This window comes from Populus trichocarpa, chromosome 12, assembly GCF_000002775.5.
Source record: "Populus trichocarpa isolate Nisqually-1 chromosome 12, P.trichocarpa_v4.1, whole genome shotgun sequence".
Taxonomy (NCBI): Eukaryota; Viridiplantae; Streptophyta; class Magnoliopsida; order Malpighiales; family Salicaceae; genus Populus; species Populus trichocarpa.
Genome location: NC_037296.2, coordinates 4,499,898 through 4,512,718, shown reverse-complemented (window position 1 = coordinate 4,512,718; position 12,821 = coordinate 4,499,898). Strand labels below are relative to the sequence as shown.

General features: G+C 31.5%; 1 protein-coding gene and 1 long non-coding RNA gene across 2 annotated transcripts; one reads left to right on the top strand and one right to left on the bottom strand.

Annotated features, from left to right (window-relative positions):
- The first annotated feature begins 1,053 nt into the window (after positions 1-1,053).
- LOC7493496 (uncharacterized) lies at positions 1,054-5,149 on the top strand. The gene is made up of 4 exons (XM_002318488.4): positions 1,054-1,369; positions 1,450-2,370; positions 4,314-4,406; positions 4,495-5,149. The coding sequence occupies exons 1-4, from the start codon at positions 1,211-1,213 to the stop codon at positions 4,741-4,743; spliced, it is 1,422 nt and encodes a 473-aa protein (XP_002318524.4). The 5' UTR covers positions 1,054-1,210; the 3' UTR covers positions 4,744-5,149.
- Positions 1,502-3,321, bottom strand: LOC112323636 (uncharacterized). Its single transcript, XR_002977123.2, has 2 exons — positions 3,191-3,321; positions 1,502-3,125 (listed from the first exon to the last, which is right to left on the bottom strand). It is a non-coding gene; the product is annotated as an uncharacterized LOC112323636 (long non-coding RNA).
- Positions 5,150-12,821: the final 7,672 nt, after the last annotated feature.

Here is a 12,821-nt window from a genome sequence, read left to right as displayed (position 1 = left end):
AAAGTTTAAGGATTTTGGTGGTCTCGACAACTTATTAACTTTGTGATTGAAAAGAAGCTTTTGGTAATTCTATAAAATCTTATGTGACATTTCTTAAGACTTGCAAGGAATTATAAAATTACTTGTTAATCACATCATCTATTGACTAAACAATTATGCACTAATTAGATAATAACCTTGCATTACACAACAATCTAACATCCTCATCCTCAACATTGGAATTATAGTTATTAAACTTAACATGTTATAACGGATTAATACAAGAAATTCATGATTTAAATTTTGACTTTAGCTAAATAAAATTACTAAACTTGATCTAATTCACCTGGATTAAATGTAAAAAAAAAAAACTTGGAATTGACCTAGTTGATCCTGGTAATTTTGACTTGTTTTTTTTGCAAAACAATGTTTTTTTATTTTCTTTAAAAATACTAAAACAATATCGTTCTAATTGATCCAAGCTAACTTGTTTAACTTATGACTCAAATCATGGGTCAAATAATAGACCGAATTGGGTTTAATAACTTTTAGAAAAAAATTTAAGCTGAATTGAAAAGGGCATTAATTTGAAGAAACTTGGTTATCCTAACTATATTTTTAGTGATTTAAATAACTTGATATTAATTAAAAAAAACTATTTAATAAAATAATTAACATAATATCGTGATAACCCAAACCGTTTTTTTCGAACAAGTCCCGCCTTGAACTTGACAATTATAAATTTATAATAGAACGGAGGATGCCTCCTGAAAACGAAGATGAGTTTGGGGTAATTTCCAAGGGGAGAAAGAATGACTGGCTCGATATGCCACAAGACATAAAGTAAAGGACATAAATACAAATAATAAATAGATTAGATGACGAAATAAAAAAAAAAAAAAAAAAGTAGCAGAAAAACAGCCCCTACAACGTCACCCCCCCTTTTATAATAAAATAAAATAAAAATAAAACAAAGCAAGTAAAAGCCATTTTCAACGGTTCGATTCCTTTCTCTTTTTCCGCATAATATATATATATATATATATATATATATATATATATCCACTTTATCATACAGTGCTCTCTATGCAAATTGCAATACATCATCGCCGTCGTCGTTTCAAAATCAATTTTTTCACAATTTCTCCCAAACACATACTCACCCTATCTAATCTCCTTTTCAATTTCTCACCCTTAAACGCTCTCTGTCTTAAAAAAAATTAAAATTTCCATGGACCCACCTCCTCCTTCATTATTGATCCCTCCACCAGTTCCGCCGTCCATCCCTCCACCACCATCCACCACCGAAACCCCCACCACCACTGAAACCCCCCATTTAGCTCCTCCACCCAACCCTACCCCCACCATAACCCATCCTTCCTATGCTGAGGTAAACAAAAAAAAGACTTGTTTTTTTTTTCTTGTTTCTTATAAAGTTCTAATCTTGATTTGCTTTTCTTGTTTTGCCAGATGATATATTCAGCGATTACAGCTTTGAAGGAACAAGATGGGTCAAGCAGGATAGCCATAGCAAAGTATATAGAGAGAGCTTACCCTGGTTTATCACCGAGTCACTCTGATTTGTTGACACATCACTTAAAACGCTTGAAAAATAGTGGGGCTCTTGTTCTCAACAAGAAATCTTACTTGTTACCCAGATCTGACATTAACACAGACATCAGTGCTACTATAACTACCACAGCTACTGTTTCTACTAACCCACCTCAAATTCAGCCACAGTATGTTGCTCCTATCTCTTCAGCTCCTCCTGAGCAGAAAAGGGGCCGTGGAAGGCCCCCTAAAACTAAGGCTAATGGGCTTCCTCCAACTCCTGCGTCTGTGCTTGCTAATGGGCAGCCACAGACTGGTCTTGGCTCACATGTTTCTGTTACTGCCCAGACTCAAAGTCAGCTTGTTGTGAGTTCTGTTGGGACTCCTATTGACTCCACCTCAACGGGGAGGAAAGGCCGAGGACGGCCAAAGAAGATGGTGGTGACTGAAGCTGGGCCGTTGGTGGTGAAGAAAGGAAGAGGGAGGCCACCGAATAGCGGGCCGTTGGGGTCCAAGAAGAGTCCAGGAAGGCCCAGAAAGCCTAAGTCTTTGGTGGGTGCTAAAAAGGGTCCTGGACGTCCACCTAAGAATCAGTTAAAGCCAGTTACTGTTCCTTACGCTGTTGCTTCTCCTACTGCTACTGCTACTGATGCAGCAGCTGTGTTTAATGTGGCATCACCAAAGCCCAGAGGCAGGCCAAGGAAGGGTGCAACCCCAACTTCTGCTGGCGCTGTTGTGATGGTGCAGGCTAAGCGACCGGGTCGCCCGGCTAAGGTTCCTGGGGTTATGAAGCTGAAGCCTAAGAAGAATTCTGGCAGGCCTGTCGGCCGGCCTAGGAAGGTAAATGTTCTTATCTTTACACGCATTAGGGTATAGATTGATTTTCTGTTGTTATAGTGTTAATAGTTGGTTGTTATTGGTAGTGTTTGGTAAATTCCATAATTGTGTGGGTAGTTTATCTTTTGTGCAAGAACGTATGTGTTTTCCTTTTTAATATGTGATAGGTATGAGGCATAAATAGGCATTAAATGACATCGCTACAGTTTAGCAAATAGTGAAGGAGTGTTTGTGTTTTTTCCCAGAGAATTATGTTATTTGTTATCTAATAATATACTGGTCTCGTCATGATTGAACAGATTGAGAATTGATTAGCATTATATCAGCTTTCTCAAATGGATTTGTTTGCTTGGTATATTTTAATCTGTACCAATTGTGAATTATATTTGTTTTCTGTGGGACATGATAAGTAGACTGTTATTAATTAATTTATAGGCAAGTTATATTTTCTAAACTCAAATTTCAAAACATGAACTAATTAAGAAAAAAAAAAAAAAAATAGGCAGCTTCTCTCTCACCCCTTCCGAAGTAAATCTCATCCTTCAATTTTATTTGCTTATCGATCAATCTCTTTTGGTATGATGGGGTTATTGAACATTAAAAATAATTAAATAAGAAAAGCTCATGCAAAAATCTTTAAATGAGACTGGAACTCAAACTTAACAAACAAAAATATATACCTCTTTCTGAATCTCTTGTTCCCATCCCTCTACATGGGGTGCCTCTTCTTGAATCTGTGGGAGTTCTACACCATGATCCTACAATATGGACATGACATTATTAATTAATGGTATTTTGAGGAATAAATGAAAAATGATCTAACCTGATAAGAAGCCATCTTGATCCTCCCGTGCCTCAAGCTCAGTTTAAGTTTTGTACTTTAAAGTGAGTCTAGACACTCCATATTTCAAGCCTGTCACACATGAAGTATGTTATTAACCACGCCAAATTAAGAGATTGATCGATAAGCAAATAAAATTGAAGGATGAGATTTACTTCGGATGGGGTGAGAGAGAAGTTGCCTACTTTTTTTTTTTTCTAATTAGTTCATGTTTCGAAATTTGAGTTTATAAAATATTTATCACATCCTTACTCAGGCTTATAAAGATTTGGTTTGCTATTTATGCTGTGTTTACAGTCATCATCATGTCATGGTCCAAAAGTTTTGAATTTGTTCTTTTTTTCTTTGCTGTTGTTGAGAAAGCACATTTGGTCTTGGATATTTAACATTAGATCATTTCAAATACTTGTCATTTGAGATGGATCTGTCCTGTTGAATTCAAGTTTCTCCAACCAACTGGTGCTGGACCAATATACTGGCTAGTTGCAAAATCAACCCCACCAAATAGAAAGAAAAATCTTGAAAAATTAAAAATATGCTGAGATTTTAAAGTGGTTTAAAAAATAATAACCCCTGTAATTTTTCTACTTAAAGTCTGGTCCTCATTCCTTTTAAATTGTTTAATATCCGCCATTTTATGTAACTCCCCACGCAAAATTCAAAAGTCTACTCCTTCCCCTTTTCAGTAACTTGACGTTGTGTTTAATTTGTCTTGTAATGGTATCTAGTATCTGCTAATATTGTGACATGTTATTGAGTTTCTGTCAAAAAATTTGTTGGGTATTGTTTTATTAATCAATACCGCCACCACTCTATGGAACAATGCCATGAATTTGCAAACTCAAGAAAAAATGTGGATAATATGGTCAGTCAGAAGTTCGAAAAATTAGTTGTTCAAAGGGAAGCTTTCTTCTAAATGCGTATGTACTCTTGTTTTCTAAATATCAATAAAGTGCTCTTTTGTAGTGATTTTTAAGTCAATCATATGATAAATTGCTACCTGTCTTGAGTAGAATTGCAGAAATCTCCATTTTTGTTTTTTATTTTCTCTTCATCTGTGCATGTTGAATTAATTATCATCTGTACTTCTCATTTTGGAAACAAGAATGCAAATGCACCATGGGCAATTAACAGGGCATCTCAGCTTCAAGCACAAGCAGAATTGCATGGAGATCTTAAGAGGAAACTTGAATTTTTTGTAAGTCAGACAACAATTTTCTTGCACTGCTATGCAATGTACTTTTCTTTGTAATGAACTACAATTCACTCTGATTATTTTGTTTCAGCAATCAAGAATTAAGCAAGCCGCTGGGGTCCTAAAGCCTCTTTTGACCAGTGCCACAATCAGTGCAGTTGCAGCAATCCAAGAATTAGAAGGGCTTGCATCAATGGACATTAATGTACCATGGAGAGAGGAACCTCAACCACAAACTCAGCCCCAGCCACAGCCGCTGCCCCTGCCCCTGCCCCTGCCCCAGCCCCAGCCGCAGTTGCTGCCCCAGCCCCAGCCGCTGCAGCAACTGCTCAAGAGTTAGGAGAAATGTACAAGGATCATGAATTTGTTCGTGATGTTAGAGAACCACATTTTCAGGATCAGAACTTTGCAAGAAACTTTCTAACCAAGACAGGAGTAAAAAACCTAAATGTCTGTAAAGGGAATTAGGGAGGACTAATTGTTGTGAAAATGAGGATGTAGCTTGTTATTTAAGCGACCATGGATTTCATTCTGTTTTAGATTTGACATATCATTACGAGTTTAGTAAATTTGGACTAGATTTGAATTGCGTTAGTGTTAGCAGTGATTTGTCTTAACGATCTCCAATCTCTGTCTCAAATGTGAGAATGTTTATGTTAGTTCTGTCAAAAAAAAATTGTAGTTCATATGTTATTGCCATAACTTCTCACTTTTTATCATAAGTTTCAAATGTGGTTTTGCTTTGAGTGTTGCTTGGAACACAAACCTATTAGCAAGCTGTTTTGACGAGTTTGAATGTTTGGTGTGCCTTGATGTACAGATTTCTTACTGCTGGCAAGTTGAGTGTAATCAATGTAGCTGAGCATTGATGAGCATTTATGTACGGGGTATGGGTGCCAACAGGTGGTTAGGTTTTGCTCTGTGGTATGGCTTTAATTCGTCTAACGTACAAAATCTGGAGTTCTCATCACAATGGTTTCAATTAGTACATGATCACTGCAGTCCTTTTTGTCAACGGCGTAAGCAGGATTGAGTATCAAGTTCATGTTTTAACACTAGCTGCATCACCAACCTGACTGCGTAACATTTAAATTGCATGCATCTTCTTCTGGCCCCTCGGAATTTAAGAGACTTGAAACAACATTTCTAAGCATTATTTACTTGATTTTGACTGATTTGAAACAGAGTTATCATCATCAGCCAGCAGTCAGAAGACACTTCAACGGGCAGTCCTAAAGGAGGAGAGCTGACACTGCCATAAGCCTGCGCAGCAATGCTAGAAATTTACTTAAAAAAAACCTTGTAAATTTGTGGATTGTGGGGCTCTGTTTTTCCTCTTTCTCTCCTTCTTGGAAGATTTGAATTCTCAGCGACTTGGTCAGGTTAATTGAATGGAAGGGGTTGGGGCTCATTAATACTTTAAGGGCATGGTCCTATCTAACGTTTGAAGTTTTAATTCCCAACCATAAATCACTCTTTCAGCTAAGTGACCACTGTGTCAGGCCTCCAGCCTAATGAGTTGCCGGAAGAAAATGTGTTCATTCAAACTGCAGAAGCACAAGCCTATCAACATGATTGTATCAACATGACTGTGATTGTATTTTAAAAATGTTTTTGAAAAAAATTAATTTTTTTATTTTCTTTAAATGATTTTTTAATATTTTTATATCGTTTTTATATGTTAAAAATAAATTTTAAAAAATTAAAAAAATTATTATTTTAATATATTTTTAAGTAAAAATATGTTTTTAAAAAAATTATTATCTCAATACCAAACAGTATCTTAACGTGATTGAAACTGGAAGTAACAAATTAGCTGTAATCTGTTCTTAGCAGCACCAAAGAAAAAGTGAATCCTTACTCGGGCTAGCAATTTGGGTCATAATTGTGGTGGTTGCCGTTTCAAATATTAGTGATCAGGAGTCCTCCGGCGTCACTGTCTTGCAACTCCCCCTCCGAGTAGGATGTGGTCTCACCTGTAAAGGTTCTAGCAGAGTGGAGTATCCTTTTTTCTCGTGAAGTTTTAGGCCTTTGCTTTTCTGCCATGGATTAGTTCCCTGTAAAATTTAATGAGAAAGAACTTTTGAGGATATTGATTTTGATGTTCCTTCTCCATGTGATCATAGTCGTTAGTCACTACTTGCATGATTTGAGCATTAATCACCATTGTTAATGTCCTTCGTTATCCATGTCTTTGTTGTGTAGATTAACTTACGGGCCTAGAGATCATAGAAGACGCCATGAGGCCGTCGTTGTCTCTTAAAGAAGAAGATGAGTTCTATGAAATTATCCCTTATCCATTCTTCAGTTGAAATCTAGCCAAAATTGTACTTGTTGTTCCTTCTATCTAATTTACCAAGTTATTTCATTGAGTGGCTAGCTTGGAAGACGTCTTTTTCACGATAGCATTAGATATAGATTACAATGAATAGTAAAATTATTTTCTTCTATTTTAGTGGGAAAAAAATAAATATCTAGTGTTGGAGGCAAGTTGATCTTTTTCAATTGCCTATTGATCATTAAAAGATTATTAGAAGATATATTTGATTTTTATAAAAAATTTAAACAATAAAATGACTTGTTTATATCTAATGTAAAAAAAAATTAGAATTGTTGATCAATAATTTTTTTTATATCTTTTTGCTTCTTAGAATCTAGAAAAAAGACATTTTTTCCCTTAAAAAATACAAAAAAAATAAGGCATGTGTTTAGGGGCATTTTTTTCCTTTCACACATTTTTTTTTGTAATTTCCCTACCTATGGAGGGCATTTTGGTCTTTTACATAGGATAATTAATTTTTATTTAAAAAATTTATTGGCACGTGCTCATTATGTGCTAGTGAGTAGGTGGCGTATGCACCATTTAGGCAGTGTGTGTCACATCTTCTAGTGGCCAAACATGTTCTTCTATCGTGTCGTTGGAAGTGTTAATGTGTTCTCTTCCTTCTAGTGTGAAGTGTGATGATGAATGATCAATTGTTTATCGTCAGTGGTTATTTTTTTTTCTCCCATTCTTTTCTCTCTTCTACCCGAAAAAATACACGTTTGTTCTCTTTATTTTTTGTGTTTCAATTTCAGTCGTTATTCTTTTGATTTCTTATTTTTGGCCTTGACTCTTTTATAAAAATTTGGTTTGTTTTCAATTCAGTCCTTCAATTACAATTTATTATATATTGTTTGTTTTAATTTAGTCCTTGTTCTTTTGATTTTTATTTTTTTCCTTGATCCTTTTGTTAAAGTTTTATTGCTTTTCAATTTCATCATTCAATAAAAATTTATGTCGTATTGTTTTTTCTAACTTGGCCCTCATTCTTTTGATTTATTTTTTCTTTTATTAAAGTTATTTTCCTTTTCAATTTAATCCTCCAATTGAAGATTTTTGGTTGCCCTCTAATTTAATCCTCCAATCAATATGTTCGGCCTTGCATAATTTTAATTTCTTTTATTTTATTCAATCAGTTTCATGTGTGTTTCTATTTCTATTATCTTTTATTGATTTTAATAAACAAATTCAGTAAACACAACCGGGTAAATGTCTTATTTTGCAGGATCAAATATCTTGATTTACATTTATCTCTCAATTTTTCTAGTTTTTCTTTTAGTTATTGCTAGCAATTTGTTTTCATTTATTTACATAGATAATTATCGATTTATTTAATTAAATGTTTACATAAGTTTTTTTATTTACACTTTAATATTTTATGCAAAAAAAAAACATTGAAATAGCTTGCATATCCAAATTTTCTTTTAAAAAACAAATATGCCACTTGCAACGTAGTGCAAGTTAAATAGTTAGTTGAATACGAAGTATGCATCTATTTTAAATGATCTTTTGTCATAAATAAGTCGTATGACTTGTATCCTTAATAGGCGAACCCATGACCCTACCAACCCTCTTTCTGGTCTAGGTCAAGTGTAAAAAAATTCAACCTTAGATTGGTTTTTTTGAAATAATTGACTTGATTGGTTAACTCGACATCCAATCAACTCAGTCAAATTAATTTGATTTTTTAAAAAAATATCATTTTAATTTATAAAAAAATATTAATTAACCAGAGTTAAACGACTCACAATCCAGTTCGGTTATCATGTCAAGATTAATAACAATGCTTCCATTATCTAGTTAGAAATTTGTTTTGCATTCCAAGAATCAACATCTGCTTAGAATACCAGAAGTAAGAGTTTTCTAAATAAATAAAAAACAGAGAGAGGGAGAGAGATACTAAGAACCTAGCTTCTGTTTTACTATTTTTTATTTTTTTACTTTTTTATCTACAGCGTTGCATCTTGGGAAGGCAAAAAAATAAAATAATACAAATAATATTATAAAGTGGACAAAGTGGTCCTCCAGCTTGTATTGCAGGATTGATTAACAATTATACGGCTAACTCACGGTCCAATCATCATCTTTGTCGGCATGTGTGAGAGTGTAGTTACGATTGCTTTTCAAAATGTTTTTTACTCGGAAAAGCATCAAGATTATGTTTTTTTATTTGTTAAAAATCATTTTTTATATTAGCGCATCAAAATGATCAGAAAACACCAAAAAATATTAATTTGAAGAAAAAAAATAAAAAATTTAATTTTTTTTTTTCAAAAACGCTTTTGAAACGCAAAAACAAACAGGTAAGCATGTCACGATGCACTAGCTCACTCTCATTTTAAAATAAAATCTTAAAATATTTTCATAGTGTATCTTTTTCACCTCAATTTTTCTAAATCGAGAGTAAATTCTTTATTATTGAATTTAAACAAAAAATATTCATGAGAGATTTTTTCTTAAATACTATTCTAGAAAACAATACAAAGAATAAATTTGCCTGCTATCAAAATGATCACTTAAAACATGAACATTTTCCCTCATAAAATTATATTTTATACTTTTTTTTTAATTGTTTGTATTTGGAGAGGTAAGAATACATAATTTTTTATTTTAGGGGGTCATTTTGCAAAACGTAATTATAATTATATGGAAATTAGGGGGTTTTGAGGATTTTCAACACTTTGAGGGGCAAACATATTATAGTTGAGGCATTTAACACTTGCTGACAAACCAAAGCCGGCCATCAACAATAAGTCCAAGCCGACTCACTAATTAGAGACGTTGACGTTTTCAATCTCTAACTCCTTTTTTTATTCCTTCTCTTCTGCTCGCTCGGGAGGCCAATTAAAATTGAGGGGTTCAATCGACACTTTTCAATTAAAAAAAACAATAATAATGCACTTGGAGAGTATAGTAATATAAATTTTTAGTGTTTTACTATCCCTGTATTCATGTTTTTCCGCGGAGTTATATTGTTTTTTTATAAAAAATAATATTTAAGTGACATGAACATGTTTAAAAACAAAAAAAAAATCATGGTTTGAGTTATACATCTGTTTGGATCGAATAAGTTAATTTTATTTTAATTAAATAAAAAAATAGACAATGATGGGAGATAAACCATATTTAAAAAAAAAATGATCACTATAACCTGAAATTTGTTTTTCAAATGAGAATAAATAATGTAATTTAATTCACAACCCATTAAATACGGATGATGAAATGAGGTAAAAAAAATAACCTTACAAAATCAGCCCTCGTCAACCTGACTTAGCATAAAAAAAATGTAATCTCGGTAATTAGAGCCAAGTCAACCTAGGAAATTTTGTCCAATTTGTGACCCAAATCATGATATTAGAATAACCCAAAATAAAATATTAATATTAGCTTTTCAACTAATTCAACTAATATTAGCTTTTCAAACCCGTGACCCATGTCATTAGACACAAAGCACCGTATATGGAAAAAAAAAACATGAAACTCAATTCTCAATCAATCAAATATTGAATGATAAAATTGAAAAAAAAATTCAATTATACATAAGGATAAAAAAATAAAGATCAAAATTTAAATGAAAAATAAATTTTATATTTGATTAAAGGGTAAAATTGAAAATAAAAATCAATTTAGCAAAATGATCAAAAAAATAAATCAAAAAAGTGAGGATCAGAATTGACATAAAAAATAAAAAAATGATTGAAGGGTAAAATTGAAAAGAAAATTAGTTTATCAAGAGAAAGAAAAATAAAAAGAATAAGGACCAAATTGTTAAATAATATACCATAAATTTGAATTGAAGAATAAAATTGAAAATAAATAAAGCTTTTACAAAAAAGCCAAGAAAAAAAATCAAAAATCAAAACAATGAGGATTAAATTGAAAAATATAATACCATAAATTTAGATTGAATGGTGAAATTGAAAACCAACAAAACTTTTACATAAAGACCAAGGAAAAAAATTACAAATTAAAAAAATAAGGATCAACTTGGAAAAAATAATATATGTCAAATTAGAATTTATGGACAAATTTGAAAACAAATAAAATTTTTATAAAAAAGCCAAGAACGAAAATTAGAAACTCAAAGAATAACTGAAGTTGAAATATCAATAACAAAGAGAACCAACTTGTAGTTTTTGCGGGAGGGCAGAGAAAAAAGAAGAAGAATGGCCCACCAGCTATGAACCTCTCCATTGTCGTCGACACGCGTCGTTTCATGAGAAAAATGACATGGCAGTGCTTCTAATGACGCAATGGAATGACATTTTTTGCCATCAAGAGGAGCTGCATACACCACTCGAAATGTATGGCATTGTACGTGACACACGCCTGCAACTTTTTCAATTTATTTAATATTTAAACCCTGCTAAAAGACTAAAAGGGCCTTGATGAACTTAATAATAACAAAAAAATCAAAGTGAAAAGACCAAAAAAGCTCTTGGATACTTGAATTTTTTTATTTCAAGGCTAAACTTGTCATTTATGGTATTTAAAAAATAAAAAGATATTACCACATATACCCCCTATCAATTGTTAGTTTGATGGATTTAGATTTGTAGGGCAAGTAGATCATTTTACTATACTTAAAAAAAAAAAACACATATACCCCCTATCAATTCTTTAATGACTAATTGATTCTGTGAAAATACTTAAAACCAAGGCATTTGTGTTTTTGTTGGGAAAAGTAAAGATGTTATTACATTGTTTTAGTAATAGGTATAAAATATCGACAAGTGTTAACTTTTTAAACCCATGATCCGGGTTATTAGACCAAAAACATCCTATTTAAACAAATCAAGCTCAATTCTCAATCAATTAAATATTAAATGATGAAATTAAAAAAAAAATTCAATTGTACAAATGGATTCAAAACAAAAAAAAATAGAAAATAAAAGAACAAGGATGAAAATTGAAATACAAAATAAATTTTCTTTTTATTGTTTTAATTTTTTTGGTTATTTTGTTAGATTGATTTTTCTTTTCAATTTTTTCCTTCAATCAAAAAACAAATTTTATTTTGAATTTTAATTTTGATCCTCATTCTTTTGATTCTTTAAATTTTTCAATAAAATATTAAAGGATGAAATTAAAAAAAATCAATTATACAAAAGGATTCAAAATAAAAAAAATAAAAAATAAAAGAATGAGGATGAAAATTGAGATACAAAATAAATTTTATTTTTGATTGAAATGTGAAATTAAAAATAAAAGTCAATTTAACAAAAAACACCCAAAAAAATTTAAACAATCAAAAGAATAAGGATAAAAATTGAAATTCAAAATAAAATTTGTTTTTTAATTGAAAGGTGAAATTGAAATGGAAAATCAATTTAATAAAAGGACTGAAAAAAATTAAAATAATCAAATGAATGAGGATCAAATTGAAAAAAATAACATATCACAAATTGGGATTGAAGGAAACAATTAAAAACAAATCAAGATTTTATAAAAGGACTGAGAATAAAAATAAAAAATAAAAAAAAATAAAAACTAAAAATAAAATCCTCATAAATCATAGAACAACCAAGAGACTTTGCATGACTAGCGTGTGTTTTAATGGGATGAGAAAGAAAAAAAATGTGAAAAAAACTTGCTGACAACATCACGACATCATCAATCACACATGCCATTGTAAAAAAAAGATGAGATCACAACCTCTTATATATTAGTGCGTGTGTTGCATGTGACAATTTTTTCTATTTAAATAATGTTTAATTTTTACTAAAAATAAATTTTTTTTATTCTACTTTGTATTAATAAAAAAAAAAAAGTGAAATAACTAGAAAACTTCTCATTATAATATATGCGATTCATTAGTACCAAGTATCATCATTATTGAAGGATCAAATTGAAAAAAATAACATATCACAAATTGGGATTGAAGGAAACAATTAAAAACAAATCAAGATTTTATAGAAGGACTGAGAATAAAAATCAAAAATCAAAAAATTAAAAACTAAAAATAAAATCCTCATAAATCATAGAACAACCAAGAGACTTTGCATGACCAGCGTGAGTTTTAATGGGATGAGAAAGAAAAAAGATGTGAAAAAAACTTGCTGACAACATCAAGACATCATCAATCACACGTGTCA

Excerpts from the sequence above, each read along its gene's own strand:
- LOC7493496 (XM_002318488.4), top strand. The coding sequence starts at position 1,211 with ATGGACCCACCTCCTCCTTCATTATTGATCCCTCCACCAGTTCCGCCG. Across the intron at positions 2,371-4,313 it reads CTGTCGGCCGGCCTAGGAAG|AATGCAAATGCACCATGGGC; the intron begins GTAAATGTTCTT and ends TTTGGAAACAAG. Across the intron at positions 4,407-4,494 it reads AGAGGAAACTTGAATTTTTT|CAATCAAGAATTAAGCAAGC; the intron begins GTAAGTCAGACA and ends ATTTTGTTTCAG.